Below are 19341 nucleotides of genomic sequence, written 5' to 3' on the forward strand. Positions count from 1 at the left end.
CCTTCCTCCAGGGATCGAACCCACGTATCTTACATCTCTTGCATTGGCAGGCAGGTTCTTTACCACTAGCACCATCTGGGAAGCCCAACATAATGGAGAAGAATATGAAAAAGAATTTTATTACATGTGTATCTGTAGTCTGAATCACTTCGCTGTACAATGAGAATTAACACAACATTGCAAATCCAGAAGAAAAAGTACAATCTACAGATGAAACAAAATTGTTCCATCTGGTAAAGGAAAAACATTTAAAGGACTTCATTTTCTCAGAACAGAGAAGGGAAGGGTAGATTTAGAGAGGAGCTGAGTAGCAATAAATTGATAAATGTCACATTCCATTCCTTTGGTTACTCAGCTTCCATATATACCCTTCTACTCACATTCAAATTCCTGAAAACAATTCTGTTTTTACATAATAAGACATGGCTATCCAGGGAATTCCCTGGTGGTCCAGTGGCTAGGACTTCTCATTTTCACTGCCAAGGGCCCAGGTTCAATTTCTGGTTGGGTAACTAAGATTCCACAAGTTGCAAGGCATGACCAAAAAAAAAAAGACAAAAGACACAGCTATGTCTCTTACAAGTTCTTATCTTTTTCCCCAAATTAAGAAAGTCACAGTCCCAATGGTTGTTGTATCTATTGCTCTGGATATCTTCAGTCACTGTCCCACCGAATATTCTGTTCAGTTCAGTCAGTCAGTCATGTCCAGCTATTTGTGATCCCATGAACTGCAGTATGCCAGGCCTCCCTGTCCAACACCAACTCCCGGAGCTTGCTCAAACTCATGTCTATCGAGTAGGTGATGCCATCCAACCATCTCATCCTCTGTCGTCCTCTTCTCCTCCTGCTTTCAATCTTTCCCAACATCAGGGTCTTTTCAAATGAGTCAGTTCTTCACATCAGGTGGCCACAGTATTGGAGCTTCAGCATTAGTCCTTCCAATGAATGTTCAGGACTGATTTCCTTTAGGATGGACTGGTTGGATCTCCTTGCAGTCCAAGGGACTCTCAAGAGTCTTCTCCAACACCACAGTTCAAAAGCATCAGTTCTTTAGCATTCAGCTTTCTTTATGGTCCAGCTCTCACGTCCATACATGACTACTGGAAAAACCATAGCTTTCACTAGATCGACCTTTGTTGGCAGAGTAATGTCCCTGCTTTTTAATATACTGTCTAGGTTGGTCATAGCTTATCTTTCAAGAAGCAAGCACCTTTTAATTTCATGGCTGCAGTCACCATCTGCAGTGATTTTGGAGCCCAAGAAAATAAAGTCTGTCACTGTTTCCATTGTTTCCCCATCTCTTTGCCATGAAGTGATGGGATAAAGTGATGGGACTGGATGCTGTGATCTTCGTTTTTTAAATGTTGCCAGCTTTTCACTCTCCTCTTTCACTTGCATCAAGAGGCTCTTTAGTTCCTCTTTGCTTTCTGCCGTAAGGGTGGTGTCATCTGCATATCTGAGGCTGATATTTCTCCCAGCAATCTTGATTCCAGCTTGTGCTTCATCCAGCCCAGCATTTCTCATAACGTACTCTGCATAGACAGTGAAATAAGCAGGGTGACGATACATAGCCTTGACATACTCCCTCCCAATTTGGAACCAGTCCGTTTTTCCATGTCCCATTCTAACTGTTGCTTCTTGACCTGCATACAGATTTCTCAGGAGGCAGGTCAGGTGTCTGGTATTCCCATCTCTAAGAATTTTCTGCAGTTTGTTGTGATCCACACACTCAAAGGCTTTAGTTTAGTCAATAAAGCAGTAGTAGATATTTTTCTGGAACTCTCTTGCTTTTTCAATGATCCAATGGATGTTGGCAGTTTGATCTCTGGTTCCTCTGCCTTTTCTAAATCCAGCTTAAACATCTGGAAGTTCTCGGTTCATGTACTATTGAAGCCTAGCTTGGAGAATTTTGAGCATTACTTTGCTAGCGAGTAAGATGAGTGCAATTGTGCAGTAGTTTGAACATTCTTTAGCATTGCCTTTCTTTGGGATTGTAATGAAGGCTGACCTTTTCCAGTCCTGTGGCCACTGCTGAGTTTTCCAAATTTGCTGACATATTGAGTTATTTTGGCATATTGTTATGCTGGCATATTGAGAATATTCTGTTACCTTTAGGCTAAACTGTAAAATTTAACTTCCAACAACCTATCTATAAAATAATAATGAGGTTCCTTAAAAAATTAAAAACAGGGCTACTGTATGATCCAGCAATCGCACCCCTGGGCATATATCCAGAGAAAACCATAATCAAAAGATGCATGTGCCCCAGTATCCACTGCAGCACTACTTACTGTAGCTAAGACATGGAAGCGCCCTGAATGTCCTTAGACAGATGAATGGGTAGAGAAGAGATGGTACATATGCACAATGGGATATTACTCAGCCATAAAGAGAATGAAGTAATGCCATTTGCAGCGATATATGCACACTACATTGTATATAATCTGGGAGTTCCCTGGTGGTCCAGAGGCTGACACCATGCTCCCAATGCAGGAGACCTGGGTGCGATTCCTGATCAGGGAACTAGGTCCCACATGCTGCATGCAACTAAGACCTGGCACAGAAGTTAATAAATGTGAAAAAGTAGACAATCAGTAAAGACTGACTGTAAAGCACCACAACCGACTCAATATTCTGTAACAACCTACATGGGAAAAGAATCTGAAAAAGATAACTGAAACCACTTTGCTGTACACCTGAAACTAACAAGACGTTGTAAATCAGTTATGCTCCAGTATGAATAAAAATTACAGATAGTAATGGGAGAGAAAAGAGAAGAGCATGTACAAATAGCCAGGCTTGTGAGAAGCAGAGAGAAAGTGCATGGTCTTTGTTTCTGTAAGGTCACAGGGCTGTAGTTGGTATCTGTGGTTTCCTTTTACTATCCATTGATATTTCCCTTTCTTCCGGTCTTGGGGTTCTTTATCTGGCAGAGTGACCCAAACCTTCATTGCCAAAGAGTCTGAGTGCTCAGGCATTTTCCTTTTGTTGTTTGTATGCTGTGGTTTCCCCTTGACCTTTATTATTGGGTATGGAAATACCAAGAAGTACCTCAGAATCTTCTAGATTCCAGACTCAGTCCTTCTTGCCCCCAGTGTGTAGCAGCAGCCCAGCTTCCTCTTGGTACTCAGGATCAGTTGTTCTAGTCCAGAGAGGAACTCCTTTTTTACCTTGTTGGCTCAGTGATATTGTTGTCGTTCAGTTGCTAAGTTGTGTCCAACTCTTTGCGACCCCATGGACTGCAGCACACCAGGCTCCTCTGTCCTTCACTATCTCCTGGACTTCGCTCAAATTCATGTCCATTGAGTTGGTGATGCTATCTAGCCATCTCATCCTCTGCTGCCCCTTCTCCTTTTGTCTTCAGTCTTTGCCAGCATCAGAGTCTTTTCCAATGAGTCAGCTCTTTGCATCAGGTGGCCAAAGTATTGGAGCTTCCGCATCAGTCCTTCCAATGAATATTCAGGGTTGATTTCCTTTAGGATTGACTGGTTTGATCTCCTTGCAGTCCAAGGGACTCTCAAGAGTCTTCTTCAATACCACAGTTGGAAAACATCAATTCTTCAGTGCTCAGCCTTCTTTATAGTCCAACTCTCACATCCATACACAACTACTGGAAAAACCGTAGCTTTGACTAGACGGACCTTTGTCAGCAAAGCGATGTCTCTGCTTTCTAATACACTGTCTAGGGGTCTGTCTTACTTTCAAATTCTGTGAAACCAGTGCAAGCTTTCCTCCCAAATCAGCAGGGCCCGAAGTTGGCAGGATGGGAAACAAAAGTTCTTCAAGTGAGTTTTTAGATATAATAGAGAGAGCAGCCAGCCCTACTTCCACCCCTGATTCTGGGACCAAGTCTCCTCACTTCAGGGAACAGCACTGCATAGTAGTTTTGATTCAAAGCATATATTGCATCTTGCAAGACAGAACTTCTTCAGTTCAGGATATTATCTCTCAGCTGATGCTATAACTGAGTCTTCAATAAGCCATTCCACTTTTCAGTTAAGATCAGTCAACTTTCCATGGGGGGGCATGTGGGTATGAACCCACTGCTGTACTTTCTTGGCTGTAAAAGGAGTTCCTTGATCAGATCCAATGCTGTGGGGCTTGCCAGAACCCAGACGGTGGATAAGGCCTTCTGTGAGATTCTGTGAGTACGTGGGTGTTGTTGCTTAACAGAGGTAGAGAAGTCAGCTTTATATTCAGAATGTGTTTGTTCCTTTGAGGGTGAGTCTTTGCCCCCTCAGTGAAGGAAGAGGTCCAAAAGGTCCTAAATAAATCGTCTGCCACCAGCTGGCTGGCTCATCCTCCCTGGGGGAGCAGCACCACATTACAGACTTAGTTGTTTGTGTTTTGGGGGATTTTTTTTTATTACGGTAAATGTAAAATTTTTGCCATTTTAATAATGTTAAGGGTTACAATTCAGTGGCATTTACAGTGTTATGCAACCGTCACCATTATCCATTTGCAAAATGTTTTCATCCTTGGAAACAAAATTAGACAGTAACTCCTCATATACCTCTTCCCTCAGTGCCTGGTAGCTTCTGTTTTATCTTCAGTGTCTGTGAATTTGACTGCTGTAAGTACCTCACATAAGTGGAATCATATAACATTGTCCTTAAGCATATGGCAAATTTTACTTGGCAAAATGTTTTCAAGGTTGATCCTCACTGTAGCATGGATCAGAGCTTCATCTCTTTTTGTGGCTGAAAATACTCCATTGTATGGATAATACTACATTTTGTTTATCCATGCATCTGTTGTTGGGCATTGTGTTGTTTTCACATTTTTGCTGTTGTGAATAGTGCTGCTGCGGGAACATTTGTGTACAAGTCTTTGTTTGCGCATCTCTTTTCCAGTCTTTGGAATATATACCCAGGAGTGGAATTGCAGAGTCATGTGATAATGTTTAATTTATTGAAAAACCACTAGAGCGTTTTCCACGGTGTCTTACCATTTTACATTCCCACCAGAAATGTAGGAGGGTTCCTGTTTCTCAGCATTTTCACTTACTTTTCAGCATGTATTTTTCCATTTTGGAAACATCAGCCCTCTTCCCCTGGTGCGGCCACGTCTGACGTGGAGTCCTGCTGTGGTCTTGACTTGCATTTCCCTCGTGGCCAGTGGTAGGAGCATCGCCCTCTGCTTGGCGCTGTCTTCTGCATAGTCTTTGGCGAAATGTTTGCTCAGGTCCTTTGCCCATTTTAAAATTGAGTTGTCTTTCTGTTGTTGAGTTGTAAAAGTTCCTTAAACATTCTGCATCCTTGACCCTTGTCAGATAAATGATTTGCAGATATTTTCTTCCATTCTGTGGGTAGCTCCCCCCCCCGCCACTTTCCTCGCTGTGTCCCTTGATGCACAAATGTTTTCATTTTAACGAAGCCCAATTCATCTAGTCTGTGGTAACTTCTGCTTTTGGTGTCATATCTTGTGAAATCCAGAATTGTGAAGATTTGCTCCTGTTTTCTTCTGAGAATTTCAGAACTTAAGCTCTTATGTTTAGGTCTTCTACCCAATTTGAGTCATGTTTTATTTGGTGTAGGTATGGTTCAACTTCACTCTTCTGTACGTGGATATCCAGGTTTCCCCAATACCATTTGTTGAAAAGACTGTCCTTTCCCCATTGAATGACCATGGCATTGTTTTCAAAACTCATGTGGCCACACGTCCAGGTCTTATTTCTGTGCTCTGTACTCCAGTGTGCTTTGTGTGTCTCTCCTTACGCCAGTATATGCTTGGTCTCCTGTGGGTCATTTTCATCTGATGATAGGTGGCTGTGTGCACGTCCAGTCTTGTGCCTAGGTCGGTCAGACAACACCTGATGGGACGCTCAGGCCACATCTCGCCCACTGTCCTGTGTTAAGGTGTTTGCTTTCTCCCAAGGGTCAAGAGCGAGCCAGAAACGACTTCTCCAGAGGCAAATAGTTATCCCCAGAAGAGGGCGTAGATGTGCTCCCAAATCCTAGAAGTCTGTGCAGTGCTGCTCCTGTCGGCACTTGCCCAGAGAGTGTGTACAGCATCCTCAACTCGCCAGGGACACTTCCGGAATCATCGAGTCTCCTGGATTGGGCTGGGCTTGCTGCAGGGCCTGAGTTTTGCTTGGTTCCACTTGAAACTGGCAGCCTTGTGAGTGACTCTAAATGAACGTCACAGTCTCAAATGTGGTGTATGTTACCTTGAAAATACACAAAGATCGACAAGTTTTTGCCTTTTTTCGTGATGGGTTGTTTGATGTGCAGCACCTTATCTTTCATCTTGGAGTGGATCGCTTGACAGGCTCAGATCACTGAAACTCTGAGTCACTTCCCTGAGGTCATGGGCTGCCCATTCTTACCGGGATTATCTGCCAGGCTCTAGTTTGCATGTTTCTCTGAGACGTTTTAAGTACTTGCTACTTTCTGCTCATCAGATCCACTGGACGTGTGGCCGTTTGAGTTCAGACCTCACTCATTGTGCAGATTTTGTTTCAGTCAGGGTGCAGTCGGGCCAAAGAAACCACAGGGTGATTTGAACAAGGAGAGGCTGCTGTGCAGCGGGAACTTGCTGGGAGGAGCACCCCGGAGCCCGGAGAGAGAGCCTCTTCCTCTGGCCGTGTCTCTTTAGCACCCTCTGCCGGCAGAACATAGCACTGTGCCGGCCCGCAAAGGAAACCGAAAGGGCCCAGCGCGATTTCCCAGAGTAGGCACTCATGGGCAGATTTGGAACTGAGAGGCTCCGGATGCATAACTGGTATAGTTTGTCAGTTAAATGGACAGCGCGGGGCAAGTTTTACTTGTTCAAGATGAAGCTAAATAATTGGGACCTTGCTGTGATGATACAGTATTCCATTCAATTATTAATAACTAACCCTATTCCTCACCATCACTAATATCTGTATGTTACCGAGGCACAGATGTGAATAAGACAGTCTCTGTCCACAGGGAACTTATATATTTTTCTGTTAATAAGTTATTTCAAGGGACTTTTAACAGTTCCTTTGCCTATTTCATTCTTTGAAGTAAAATTTAAACCTCAAAAATGCTTGCCTTGGTAAATTAAGAGTACCTCATCAGAGTGCCCTGGTGGCGCAGTGGATAGGAGTCCGCCCGCCAGTGCAGGGGACACAGGTTCAATCTCTGGTCAAGAAAGATCCCACATGGTGCAGAGCAGCTAAGCCCATGTGCGGCAACTGAGCCCGCGCTCTGCAGCCCGGCGCGGCAGCTGCTGAAGCCTGCACTCCTAGAGCCTGTGTGCTGCAGCACAAGCCGCCGCAACAGAGCGTAGCCACCGCCTGATGCAACCGGAGAAAGCCTGTGCAGAAGCAGTGAGGACTTGGTGCAGCCAAAATAATAGATGAATCAGTGAAAATGAAAAAAGATTTTTAGAGAGTACTTTAGCACCATGTGACAGTGTATATTTTATATCTGTGTACCCTGCATTTCTGTTTTACCATACCCCTTGATTTTATTTATCTCTTTATCTCAATCTGTGTAGAAAATGATATACTTACTGCTGCTATCATTGATCCCCTAAACCCTTGAACTATCACTGGTCCCTAGACAAAGATAAATAATATTCTTTAGGGAATTGAGGGACCTGTGGTGTTGGAGAAGACTCTTGAGAGTCCCTTGGACTGCAAGGAGATCCAACCAGTCCATTCTGAAGGAGATCAGCCCTGGGATTTCTTTGGAAGGAATGATGCTGAAGCTGAAACTCCAGTACTTTGGCCACCTCATGCGAAGAGTTGACTCATTGGAAAAGACTCTGATGCTGGGAAGGATTGGGGGCAGGAGGAGAAGGGGACGACAGAGGATGAGATGGCTGGATGGCATCACTGACTCGATGGACGTGAGTCTGAGTGAACTCTGGGCATTGGTGATAGACAGGGAGGCCTGGCATGCTGCGATTCATGGGGTTGCAAAGAGTCGGACATGACTGAGCTACTGAACTGAACTTCTTTAAAAAAAATTTTTTTTTTGGATTATAGTTGATTTATAATATTGTGTTAATTTCTGCTGTACAACAAAATAGTCATACATATAACCTCTCTTTTTTAGATTATTTTTCCATATAGGTCGTAGAGTATTGAGAAGAGTTCCCTGTGCTATAAAGTAGGTCCTTATCAGTTACTATTTTATATATAATAGCGTATATTGTCTATCCCAATCTCCCAGTTTATACCTTTCCTCTACCCCCTGCTTTCCACCCTGGTAACCATGGGTTTGTTTTCTACATCTGTGGTTCTATTTCTGTTTTGTAAATAAATTCATTTGTACCATTATTTTAGATTCCATATGTCAGTTCAGTTCAGTCACTCAGTCATGTCCGATTCTTTGCGACCCCACGGACTGCAGCACGCCAGGCCTCCCTGTCCATCACCAGCTCCCGGAGTTCACTCAAACTTGTGTTCATGGAGTCAGTGATGCCATCCAACCATCTCATCCTCTGTCGTCCTCTTCTCCCACCTTCAGTCTTTCCCAGCATCAGGATCTTTTTTAATGAGTCAGTTCTTTGCAACAGGCGGCCAGAGTATTGGAGTTTAAGCTTCAGCATCAGTCCTTCCAGTGAATATTCAGGATTGATTTCCCTTAATGGACTGATTGGATCTCCTTGCAGTCCAAGGGACTCTCAAGAGTCACCTCCAACACCACAGTTCAAAAGCATCATTTTTCGGCACTCAGCTTTCTTTAGAGTTCAACTCTCACATTCATACATGACTACTGGAAAAACCATAGTCTTGACTAGACAGACCTTTGTTGGCAAAGTAATGTCTCTACTTTTAATCATAACTTTTCTTTCAAAGAGCAAGCATCTTTTAATTCATGGCTGCAGTCACCATCTGCAGTGATTTTGGAGCCCAAAAAATAAAGTCTGTCACTGTTTCCATTGTTTCCCCATCTATCTGCCATGAAGTGATGGGACCAGATGCCATGATCTTAGTTTTCTGAATGTTGAGTTTTAAGCCAACTTTTTCACTCTCCTCTTTCACTTTCATCAAGAAGCTCTTTATTTCTTCTTCACTTTCTGCCATAAGGGTGGTGTCATCTGCATATCTGAGGTTATTGATATTTCCCCCGGCAATCTTGATTCCAGCTTGTGCTTCATCCAGCCCAGCATTTCTCATTAAGAGTACTCTGCATAGAAGTTAAATAAGCAGGGTAACAATATACAGCCTTGACGTACTTCTTTCCCAATTTGGAACCAGTCTGTTGTTCCATATCCGGTTCTAACTGTTGCTTCTTGACCTGTATACAGATTTCTCAGGAGGCAGGTAAGATGTCTGGTATTCCCATCTCTTGAAGAATTTTCCACAGTTCGTTGTGATCCACACAGTCAAAGGCTTTAGCAGAAGTCAATAAAGCAGAAGTAGATGTTTTTCTGGAACTCTCTTGCTTTTTCCATGATCCAGCGGATGTTGGCAATTTGATCTCTGGTTCCTCTGCCTTTTTCTAAATCCAGCTTGAACATCTGGAAGTTCATGGTTCACGTACTATTGAAGCCTGGTGTGGAGAATTTTGAGCATTACTTTACTAGCATGTGAGATAAATGCAATTGTGCAGTAGTTTGAACCTTCTTTGGCACTGCTTTTCTTTGGGAACGGAATGAAAACTGACCTTTTCCAGTCCTGTGGCCACTGCTGAGTTTTCCAAATTTGCTGGCATGTTGAGTGTAGCACTTTCACAACATCGTCTTATAGGGTTTAAAATAGCTCCACTGGAATTCCATCATCTCCATTAGCTTTGTTCCTAGTGATGCTTCCTAAGGCCCACTTGACTTCACATTCCAGGATGTCTGGCTCTAGGTGAGTGATCACACCATCATGATTATCTGGGTCATGAAGATCTTTTTTGTACAGTTCTTCTGTGTATTCTTGCCACCTCTTCTTAATGTATTCTGCTTCTGTTAGGTCCATATAATTTCTGTCCTTTTTCCTGCCCATCTTTGCATGAAATGTTCCCTTGGTATCTCTAATTTTCTTGAAGAGATCTCTAGTCTTTCCCATTCTATTGTTCTCCTCTATTTCTTTGCATTGATCACTGAGGCAGGCTTTCTTATTTCTCCTTGCTATTCTTTGGAACTCTGCATTCAAGTGGGTATATCTTTCCTTTTCTCTTTTGCCTTTCACTTCTCTTCTTTTCATAGCTATTTGTAAGCCCTCCTCAGACAACCACTTTGCCTTTTTGCATTTCTTTTTCTTAAGGGTGGTTTTGATCACTGTACAGTGTCACAAACCTCTGTCCATAGTTCTTCAGGCACTCTAATCAGATCTAATCCCTTGAATCTATACGTCACTTCCACTGTATAATCGTAAGGGATTTGCTTTAGGTCATACCTAAATGGTCTAGTGGTTTTTCCTACTTCCTTCAATTTAGGTCTGAACTTGGCAATAAGGAGTTCATGATCTGAGCCACAGTCAGCTCCCAGTCTTGTTTTTGCTGACTGTATAGAGCTTGTCTGTCTTTGGCTGCAAAGAATATAATCAGTCTGATTTTGGTGTTGACCATCTGGTGATGTCCATGTGTAGAGTCTTCTCTTGTGTGGTTGGAAGAGGATGTTTGCTATGACCAGTGCGTTCTCTTGGCAAAACTCTGTTAGCCTTTGCCCTGCTTCATTCTGTACTCCAAGGCCAAATTTGCCTGTTACTCCAGGTGTTTCTTGACTTCCTACTTTTGCATTCCAGTCCCCTATAATGAAAAGGACATCTTTTTTGGGTGTTAGTTCTAGAAGGCCTCGTAGGTCTTCATAAAACCATTCAACTTCAGCTTCTTCAGCATTACTGGTTGGGGCATAAACTTAGATTACTGTGATATTGAATGGTTTGCCTTGGAAATGAACAGAGATCATTCTGTCAGTTTTGAGATTGCATCCAAGTACTGCATTTCAAACTCCTGTTGACTATGATGGCTACTCCATTTCTTCTAACGGATTCTTGCCCACAGTAGTAGATGTGATGGTCATCTGAGTTAAATTCACCCATTCCAGTCCATTTTAGTTCACTGATTCCTAAAATGTCCGTGTTCACTCTTGCCATCTCCTGTTTGACCACTTCCAATTTGCCTTGATTCATGGACCTCTAACATTCCAGGTTCCTATGCAGTATTGCTCTTTACAGCTTGGGACTTTACTTCCATCACCAGTCACATCCACAACTGGGTACTGTTTTTGCTTTGGGTCCATCTCTTCATTCTTTCTGGAGTTTCCATATGTAAGTGATATCATATGTTTGTCTTTCTCTGTCTGACTTCACTCAGTATGACAGTCTCTGGGTCCGTCTATGCAAATGGCATTCTTTCTTTCTTTTTTATGACTAATGTTCCATTGTATATATGTATGACGTCATCTTTATCCATCCCTGTTAATGGACTTAAGGCTGTTTCCACAGGTTGTCTCCAGTAGTCCTGGCTATTGTAAGTAGTGTTGCTGTGAACATTGGAGTGCGTGTATTATTTCACATTATGGTAGTCTCTGGATATATGCCCAGGAATGGGAGTGCAGGGACGTATTGTAGCCCTATTTTTAGTTTTTTGAGGAACTTCCATACTGTTCTCCACATTGGATGTACCAGTGTATATGCCCAGCAAACATAGAGAGGGTTTCCTTTTCTCCACACCTTCTCCAGCTTCTGTTGTTTATAGATTTTTGATGGCCATTCTGGCCAGTGTGAGGCGATACCTCACTATAGGTCTGATTTGCATTTCTCTAATAATGAGTGATGCTGAGCATCTTTTCATGTGCTTTTTGTAAGGGACCGAACTTCCGATCCTTAAAAGACATAGGCTGGGATGTCTCTGGCTGAAGGGGGGGATTGTCCGTTAGAGAGAGGTGGGGGCTCTGAACAGAAAGCATCGCATCCTCTGACTTCCTTTCCTGGGCAGATCCTGCTGTCACTGTTATTACCGCGCCAGAACCGCCTGAGAAGTGAGATTGAAGAAGCCCTGGACATGGGCCTCCTTAAGCAGGAAGCAGAACACGGGTCCCTGAATGTCCCTCATCTCTCCAAGTACATTCTCAACATGATGACTCTGTTGTGTGCACCGGTTCGCGATGAGGCAGTGCAGAAACTGGAGAATATCTCAGACCCTGTTCGGTTACTGAGGTGTGAAGCTTGACCACCGGGCCGGGCACAGCTGGGTGGAACACTGGCTCACAGCCACTGTCTCTTCCCCACTGAAGACCTGCCTGACTCCTCTTTGCCGTGGCCCGTTCACTTTTCTTTTCTAAAGATGGCCTTAGATTGATTTGGCCCCCTGTATACCATCCTACCGTAGGTCACTGGAGTATGTAATCCTTTCTTCCAAGGAACACAGACACCCCTATGCCAGGCTTTCTCACTGTAGTTCACACAGTGTGAAGATAGAGATTGGAGACTATCCCTTTTTCAGAGTTATAGAAACCAAGACCCAGAAAGTTAAAAAAAAAAGTGAATTGTCCAAAAATAGCATCAGAAATAGCATCAGCTGTAATCTTACTGTTCAGAGAGATTTGTTGTCATGCTGATGTATTTCCTTCTACTGACTCCTTTATTTATTTATTTTTTTAAAGAGACACAGAATGACTGGTGTGGAAAAGTCCAAAGGCTGTAACATCCAGAGACTTACTTGCTCCTAGTTCTGCCAGCCATTCACTCTGGGCCTTGGGTCCTGGGCCACAGTGCCATCTTTTGTAAATTTCAGAGGCGAGACCTAAAGCCCCTCCCACCTCTAGAATACAGTGATTTAATGATATCTTGTGTAGGTCCCCTCCATCCCCCACCACCCGCCACCCCTGGAGAAAGCAAGGAAACATCCCTTCATAGTACAAATACTCCGTTTTCTCCTGTGTCAGAGGGATCTTCCAGGTTCTGAGCCTGATGAAAATGGACATGGTGAACTACACTATCCAGAGCCTTCAGCCCCAGCTGCAGGAACATTCCATCCAGTTCGAACGAGCAAAATTTCAGGACCTTCTCAACAAGCAGCCCAGTATGTATATAAACTTGAGGGAAAGCGGGGGTGAGGGTGGGGAGTATGACCTTGGGTTCTGGCTTTATGATGTGAGCGGGAACTCTGCCTCTGTTTAGGAACAGAGTTTCTCCCTCAGACTAGGGGCTGCAGAAGGCCAGAACGACCCCCGACCAAAGCGTTTCCCTCCTGAGGGGAGGAGACCTCCAGCCGCGGTCCCCAGGCCACAGGGGCCGTGCTGAGGGGGCCTCCGCTCTGCGCAGGCCTCCTGGATCACACCACCCGCTGGCTGACCCGCGCGGCCACAGAGCTGTCTGCACCGCTGCCCAGCGGCCCCGGCCCCGACGCTGCCGACGCCTCCAGCTCGGCCTGTTCCTCCCCCAGCGAGGTGGCCAGCAGCCCGGAGCCCCTCAGCCCCACCATGGTGCTGTCCCAGGGCTTCCTGAACCTCCTCCTCTGGGACCCTGAAGATGACGAGTTCCCTGAGGTAGGAGGGGGCGCCCGGCCCTGTGGTGCGGGCCGCAGGGCCTGCCCGGGGCTGCCCTGCTGACGGCCTGCCTGCCTGGCCCCCCAGACCCTGCTGACGGACAGAGCGCGGCTGCAGGAGCTGGAGGCACAGCTGCGCCAGCTAACCATCCTGGCCTCCGTCTTGCTGGTTTCCAGCAGCTTCTCTGGCAGCGTTCTGTTTGGCTCACCTCAGTTTGTGGATAAGCTGAAACGCGTAACCAAAGCCCTGTTGGAGGAGTTCAAGTCCAGGTGAGCTGCAGAGGTCTGCTTTAGACCAAAGTGGTGTGAGCACAGGGCACTGAGGCAGGATGCCTTGCGTTCCCGTGAACTGCAGAAAGGCCCTGTGGACTCAGCCACAGAGATGCAGGGTGTCTTTCCTTAAGTGCTCTCGAGGCTGCTTTTTTAAAATTTTTATCGAGGTATAATTGATTTACAATGTTGTGTTAGTTTCAGGCGCACAGCAACGTAGATCGGTCATAATTTATCCGCTTTCTTAAGATTCTTTTCCCGCAGGCCATTACCGAGTATCGAGCAGAGCGCCCCGTGCTGCACAGCAGGTCCTTGTTAGTGACCTGCTTTATGCGTAGTAGTGAATATATACGTCAGTCTCAGTCTTCCAGTTTATCTCCCTTCTCTTCTTGAGACTTCTAACAAAGAAAAAGGAAACTTTCTTCCAGCAGGGCAGTATGGAGGATTGTTTACTATAAAATGATTCATTATGTTGTTGCTACAGAGGAATCTTTCTCTAGTTGTGTGGGCTGGTCTTACCTAACTCCAGGAGCCAGTCAGCAGTGTGGATTGAGCATCCACTGAGTGCAGGGTGACACACCGTGGAAGAGGAAAAAGTGGAATCAGAAGGCCGGGTCATTGTAATTGGTGAGAGTAGGACAGATGACCATGGAAAACGTCCAAGAAAGTCTTAAAAGTGCACATATTTAAATTACATGGAGTTGGAACGTTCTGAGTGGATATGCAACCCCTGTCCAGAGTTGGTTTTATAGTTTGTTTTCTAAGAAGAACGTGGTGTCATACAGAGAATACTGTCTGGAGGGTAACGGTGGAAACACTGCCCTGCCCACGGGGCCCAAGCTCCCAGGGTCTGGGATGAGGGCGGCAGGGTGGCTGGGCGTCTCCCTGGTGCGGGCCCGACTTACGGTGTGGAGCGTCGGGGCTCGTGGCCACCCCCGGGTCCCAACTCGCTCTCCTCCATGGTCTAGGCCTGAGGAGGAGGCTATGCTGACTGTGAGTGAACAGGTGGCTCAGGAGATCCACCAGAGCCTCAAGAACATGGGCCTGGCTGCTCTGAGCAGCGACAACACAGGCTCTCTGATAGGGCAGCTCCAGGATGTCGCCAGGAAGGAGAACTGTGTCCGCAGCGTCATTGGTGAGTGTGCCCGTTGGGGTGAGAATGGTGCGGGGAGAGGCCGATCCCGACCCCTGGACATTGCTCACCAAGCCACCAATAAAAAGCATGATAACTAGACAAGTCGTTGGGTAGACTTTAGTTTTTGCAAAATGCTGGGTTGAAAATATATCCCTTTCCGTTTAAAGACTGCCGCTGTGAGGTTTCCCTGTGGTCCAGTGGTTAAGACCCCACGCTTCCACGGCTCAGGTTTGATTCTTGGTCGGGGAAGTTCTACATGCTGTGAGGTGCAACCAAAAGTTTTTTTAAAAGATAAAAAGTAAAGGCTGACTCTATTGGTTCTAAGGGAGATTTGCACCAGCAATTCATAGCTTCTCGGTGTGGCATACTGTCCAACTTGGTTAAGTCATCCTTGACTTTCTGGGTCATTTCTGGCTACAGTCCAAGACATGTGACACCCACCCCCTGCCAACAAGAAATTGATGCTGAATTAGGACATGTCCCCAAAGCAGGGATTTCCCCTCTCCCATGTTGAATTGGCAGCTGTGAACTTGACTTGGCTCTAACCTCAGCCATCTGAAGGGTCAGTCGAAGATCACCCTGTTGCGTCAGACGCTAGGACCTATCTGCCGGATACTTTAGGAATCTTTTGAATAGAAATGTACTAGCCCAGTAGTTTTGGATCTTCTCTCTGTCCTTAGGAGCTGGGTCCCTTTCCAAACAAAACAGATGTCTTTCTCTCTGGGTGAGTGGGTGGGTAGTGCGTATCTCGTTTAACTTTGAAGTTAGGAGTGTGGCGGGCAGTGTTTCTCCCTGAAGTTATTTGCCTTCTCACTGTCTTTCCCTGCTCACAGATCAGCGGATCCACTTGTTCCTCAAATGCTGTTTGGTTCTTGGTGTGCAGCGGTCTCTGCTGGACCTCCCTGGAGGCCTCACCCTCATCGAGGCAGAGCTGGCAGAACTGGGCCAGAAGTTCGTCAGCCTCACACACCACAATCAGCAGGTGTTCGGCCCCTACTACACGGAGATCTTAAAGGGCCTCCTCCCCCCAGCTCAGGTGCTGGAGACAGAAGTGGCGTCTCTCTGATGGCGCTGGCTCCGGGCCCTGGCTCCTCGGACCCAGCAGCGAAGCCCGCCATCTTCTTGGGGTGACATCACCGAGCAGCACGCCCTCTCCCCGTCTGCAGCCAGCACGCCATGCTGTAGTGACCTAGTGTGTGAACTCCCGCTAGCCCAGATGCATCCACTAATAAACTTCTGAACTGCAAGCAAACCCCCTGCTTCGCGTGCTGCAGCCGTGGCCAGGCCCTGTGTGCTCAGCCGCCCACCAGCCGAGCAGCCAGCAGGCCCCAGTTTTTCCTCCAGGTGCCGCCTTCAGCACACGGAGCAGAGAAGCTAAGACACCCGGTACTAACACTGTTCTCTGAGGGTAAAGTTATTTCTCTAAGGGCTCTGAAAACTCTGTGGAATTACCTAAAATGTGAGTGTCTTTCTGGAATTAAGGAGTTTGTTTTGTCTAACTCAGTTCGGATTTGGGCATGATTGAAAAAATTTATTGGAAACCTCATTTCCAGGACCAAATTTCCCTAAAGGTTTCATTCTTTTTTTTTTTTTTAAAAGCTTTATGTGGCTATGCTGGGTCTTAGTTGTGGGATCTTTAGTTGTGGCAGGCTGACTCCCTGTTGTGGCATGTGGGATCTAGTTCCCTGACCAGAGATCAAACCTAGGCCCCCTGCTTTGGGAGCTGGGAGTCTTAGCCGCCAGACCACCAGGAACGTTCCCTGGCTGAAGGTTTCAAATGACGCAGTAAGGGGTCCGGAGGAGTAAGCGCCTCAGCTCCCTCTGCTGGGGCAGGTCCTGAAGCAGGGTGCCAGCTGGGGCCAGGCGACAGTGGGTGTTGACTGCTCGCGGCTTCCTGCTGAGCACATGTCTGATCCTAGAATCTCCCTGCCCAGTGTCCAGAGTCCAGCTTGGCCAGTTGGGGTGATGACTGGTTTGGTAGGTTTATTCTTGGTCCTGTTCTCTAGCTGAGGGGCAGAGCAAGTCTCCTGCCCCCTCCTCTCTAAGCTTAGAAGCCCCCTGATCTTCCCTGCAGAGGCCACATGGGCATCCTGGGCGGATGAACCTCCTCCCTTCTCCCCACTTCCAGGCTGGGACTCTCCCTGGCAGCTCTGCTGTTGGCATCACAAACGAGGGCTGTCCTAGGAAGGACTTGGGCTTGTTGAGATCCAGCCCCTCATTCCCCGGCTGACTGTGGCTGGTGAGGATGGCTGGAATGAAGAAGTGTTCCCTTTGGATTTGGCCCTGTTCTTGGCAGAGGACAAGAGAGAAAATGGGGAGTCACCTATGTGCTCTCCAGGCATTGTGACGACAGGCAGCACTCGCACCGTTTCAGGAGACAGAGGGAGCTAAATACAGCGCACTTGGCCTTAGAAGAGCATCCAAAGCGGGATTTGAGTCCCACTAGCCCAGGGTTTCTCCTGATTGACTTCTTAAAAAATTTTATTTATTTGACTGAGCCAGGTCTTGGTTGCGGCACTCAGGATCTTTAGTCGCAGTGTGCGATCTCTTAGTTTGGGCATGGGGGATCTAACTTCCTGATCGCGGCTCGAACTGGGACCCCTGTGTTGGGAAGGGTAGCCCCTGGACCACCGGGGAAGTCCCTGATTGCCGCTTTAGAGCAGAGCCTAGTCAGTGACAGAGCCAGGCCACCAGCCGACCTTTGCTGTGCCCAGAAAAGCTGGAGGTCCTGGGGTCATTCAGGTTCCAGTCTTGTAGCTGGACAGCCTCAGGATGGGGAAGCCCAGGCTCGGGCTGTGTTTAAATAAACAGCCAGGCTTGCCTACAGCTTCTCTGATTTGCAACTGTTTGAACTTGTTAAAAATCCGTATTTTGGAAGCCCCGTTATCTTAGACGCTGAAGTGCTCTGAAGGGGTATCTGAGAAGAGGACTGCCTGATTGGTGGGTGCAGATACTGGGCTGACCATAGCACTGCTTTGTACTTCATAATTAAGATCTAGAATGATCAATTTCTTAGAAATTTTGAGTTTATTTTCCTGTGTTTCCATGTGGAGGAGACAGGGGTCCTGGCCTCAACAAGGAAAGATCGCTCCATTCAATCCTGCCCACAGTTTGCAGGACACAGACTTCCATTTCTCATTTCCCCTTCCCCAGCCCCTGGTGGCCACTAATCTGCTTTCTGTTTCAGTGGATTTTCTGACTCCAGATAAATGGAATCATAATATGATGTCTTTTGTGACTGACTGCTTTCACTTAGTGTGTTTTTAAGATTCATCATATTGTGTATTTCAGAACTTTTTATGGCTAAATAATATCCCATTATACAGATACACTGGGGGCTTCCCTGGTGGCTCAGATGGTATAGAATCTGCCTGCAATGCAGGAGAGCTGGGTTCAACCCCTAGGTTGGGTAGGTCCCCTGGAGAAGGGAATGCAACCCACTCCAGTATTCTTGCCTGGAGAATTCCATGGACAGAGGAGCCTGGAGGGCTACAGTCTGTGGGGTCGCAAAGAGTTGGACATGACTGTGCAACTAACGCGGTATAGATATATCCAATGTTTATCTGTTCGATGGACATTTGGGTGGTTTCACCTTCTGACTTTTGTGAGCAGTGCTGCTTTGGATGCTTGTGTGCAAGTTTTTGTTTGGACACTTGTTTTCAGTGCTTCTGAGGATATACCCATATATCCAAGAGTAGCGTTGGTGGGTCACATGGTAATTATTTGGAAATACTAACCTGTCCCCCACAGTGGCTGTGCCACTTGACATTCCCACGAGCACTGTGTGAGGGTTCTGCTTTCTCCACATTTTCACCAACGCTTGTTTTCTTCTTTCTTTTTTTAACTTACAGGCGTCTTTGTGAAGTAGAATCTCACTTGCATTTCCCTAACAGCTAGTGATGTCGAGCATTTTTTCGTATGATAACTGGGCGTTTGCATATCTTTGGAGAAATATCCATTTTAGTCATTTGCGCATGTTTGAATTGGGTTGTTTTGTTATTGTTGAGCTGTAAGAATTCTTTATATATTTTGGATACTAGGCCCTTGTCAGATGTGTAATTTGAAAATACTCTCTTTGATTCTGTGTGTAGTCTCTTCTCTTTCTTCATCGTGTCCTTTGCAGGCTTTAGTTGCGGCATGTGGGATCTCAGTCCCTGCCCAGGGACTGAACCTGGGCCCCCTGCTTTGGGAGTGTAGAGTCTTAGCCACTGGACCACCGGTTTCAATTCTGATGAAGTCTGATTTGCCGGGTTTTCTTTTTATGAATTGGGCTTTGGGTGTCAAGTCTAAGAACTGTTTGTCCAGGCCTAGGTCCCAAAGATTTTCTCCTGTGTTTTTCTGCTAAAAGTGTTATAGTTTTATGTTTGAAGTTAATTTTTATGTTAGATGTGAGACTTAGGTTAAGATACTATTATTTTCTTTTAACTATGGATATCCAATTGCTCCAGCATCATTTGTTGACAAGGCGATCTTTTCCTGCATTGAATTTCTTTTGTACCTTTGTTAAAAAAGAATTAGGCATTTTTGCATGGGTCT

The 19341-nt window shown here is 45.9% G+C and overlaps 1 protein-coding gene across 1 annotated transcript in view; it reads left to right on the forward strand.

Annotated features, from left to right (window-relative positions):
- TCP11 (t-complex 11) overlaps positions 1–15871 on the forward strand; it is a 31001-nt gene extending 15130 nt beyond the window's left edge. The window contains exons 4-9 of the mRNA XM_052648964.1: positions 11850–12070; positions 12799–12935; positions 13178–13401; positions 13489–13670; positions 14639–14805; positions 15639–15871. Of these exons, the coding sequence (XP_052504924.1) occupies positions 11850–12070; positions 12799–12935; positions 13178–13401; positions 13489–13670; positions 14639–14805; positions 15639–15871 (1164 nt within the window). The remainder of the gene's footprint in view (positions 1–11849; positions 12071–12798; positions 12936–13177; positions 13402–13488; positions 13671–14638; positions 14806–15638) is intronic.
- Positions 15872–19341: the final 3470 nt, after the last annotated feature.

Source organism: Budorcas taxicolor, chromosome 11 (assembly GCF_023091745.1).
Source record: "Budorcas taxicolor isolate Tak-1 chromosome 11, Takin1.1, whole genome shotgun sequence".
Lineage (NCBI taxonomy): Eukaryota > Metazoa > Chordata > Mammalia > Artiodactyla > Bovidae > Budorcas > Budorcas taxicolor.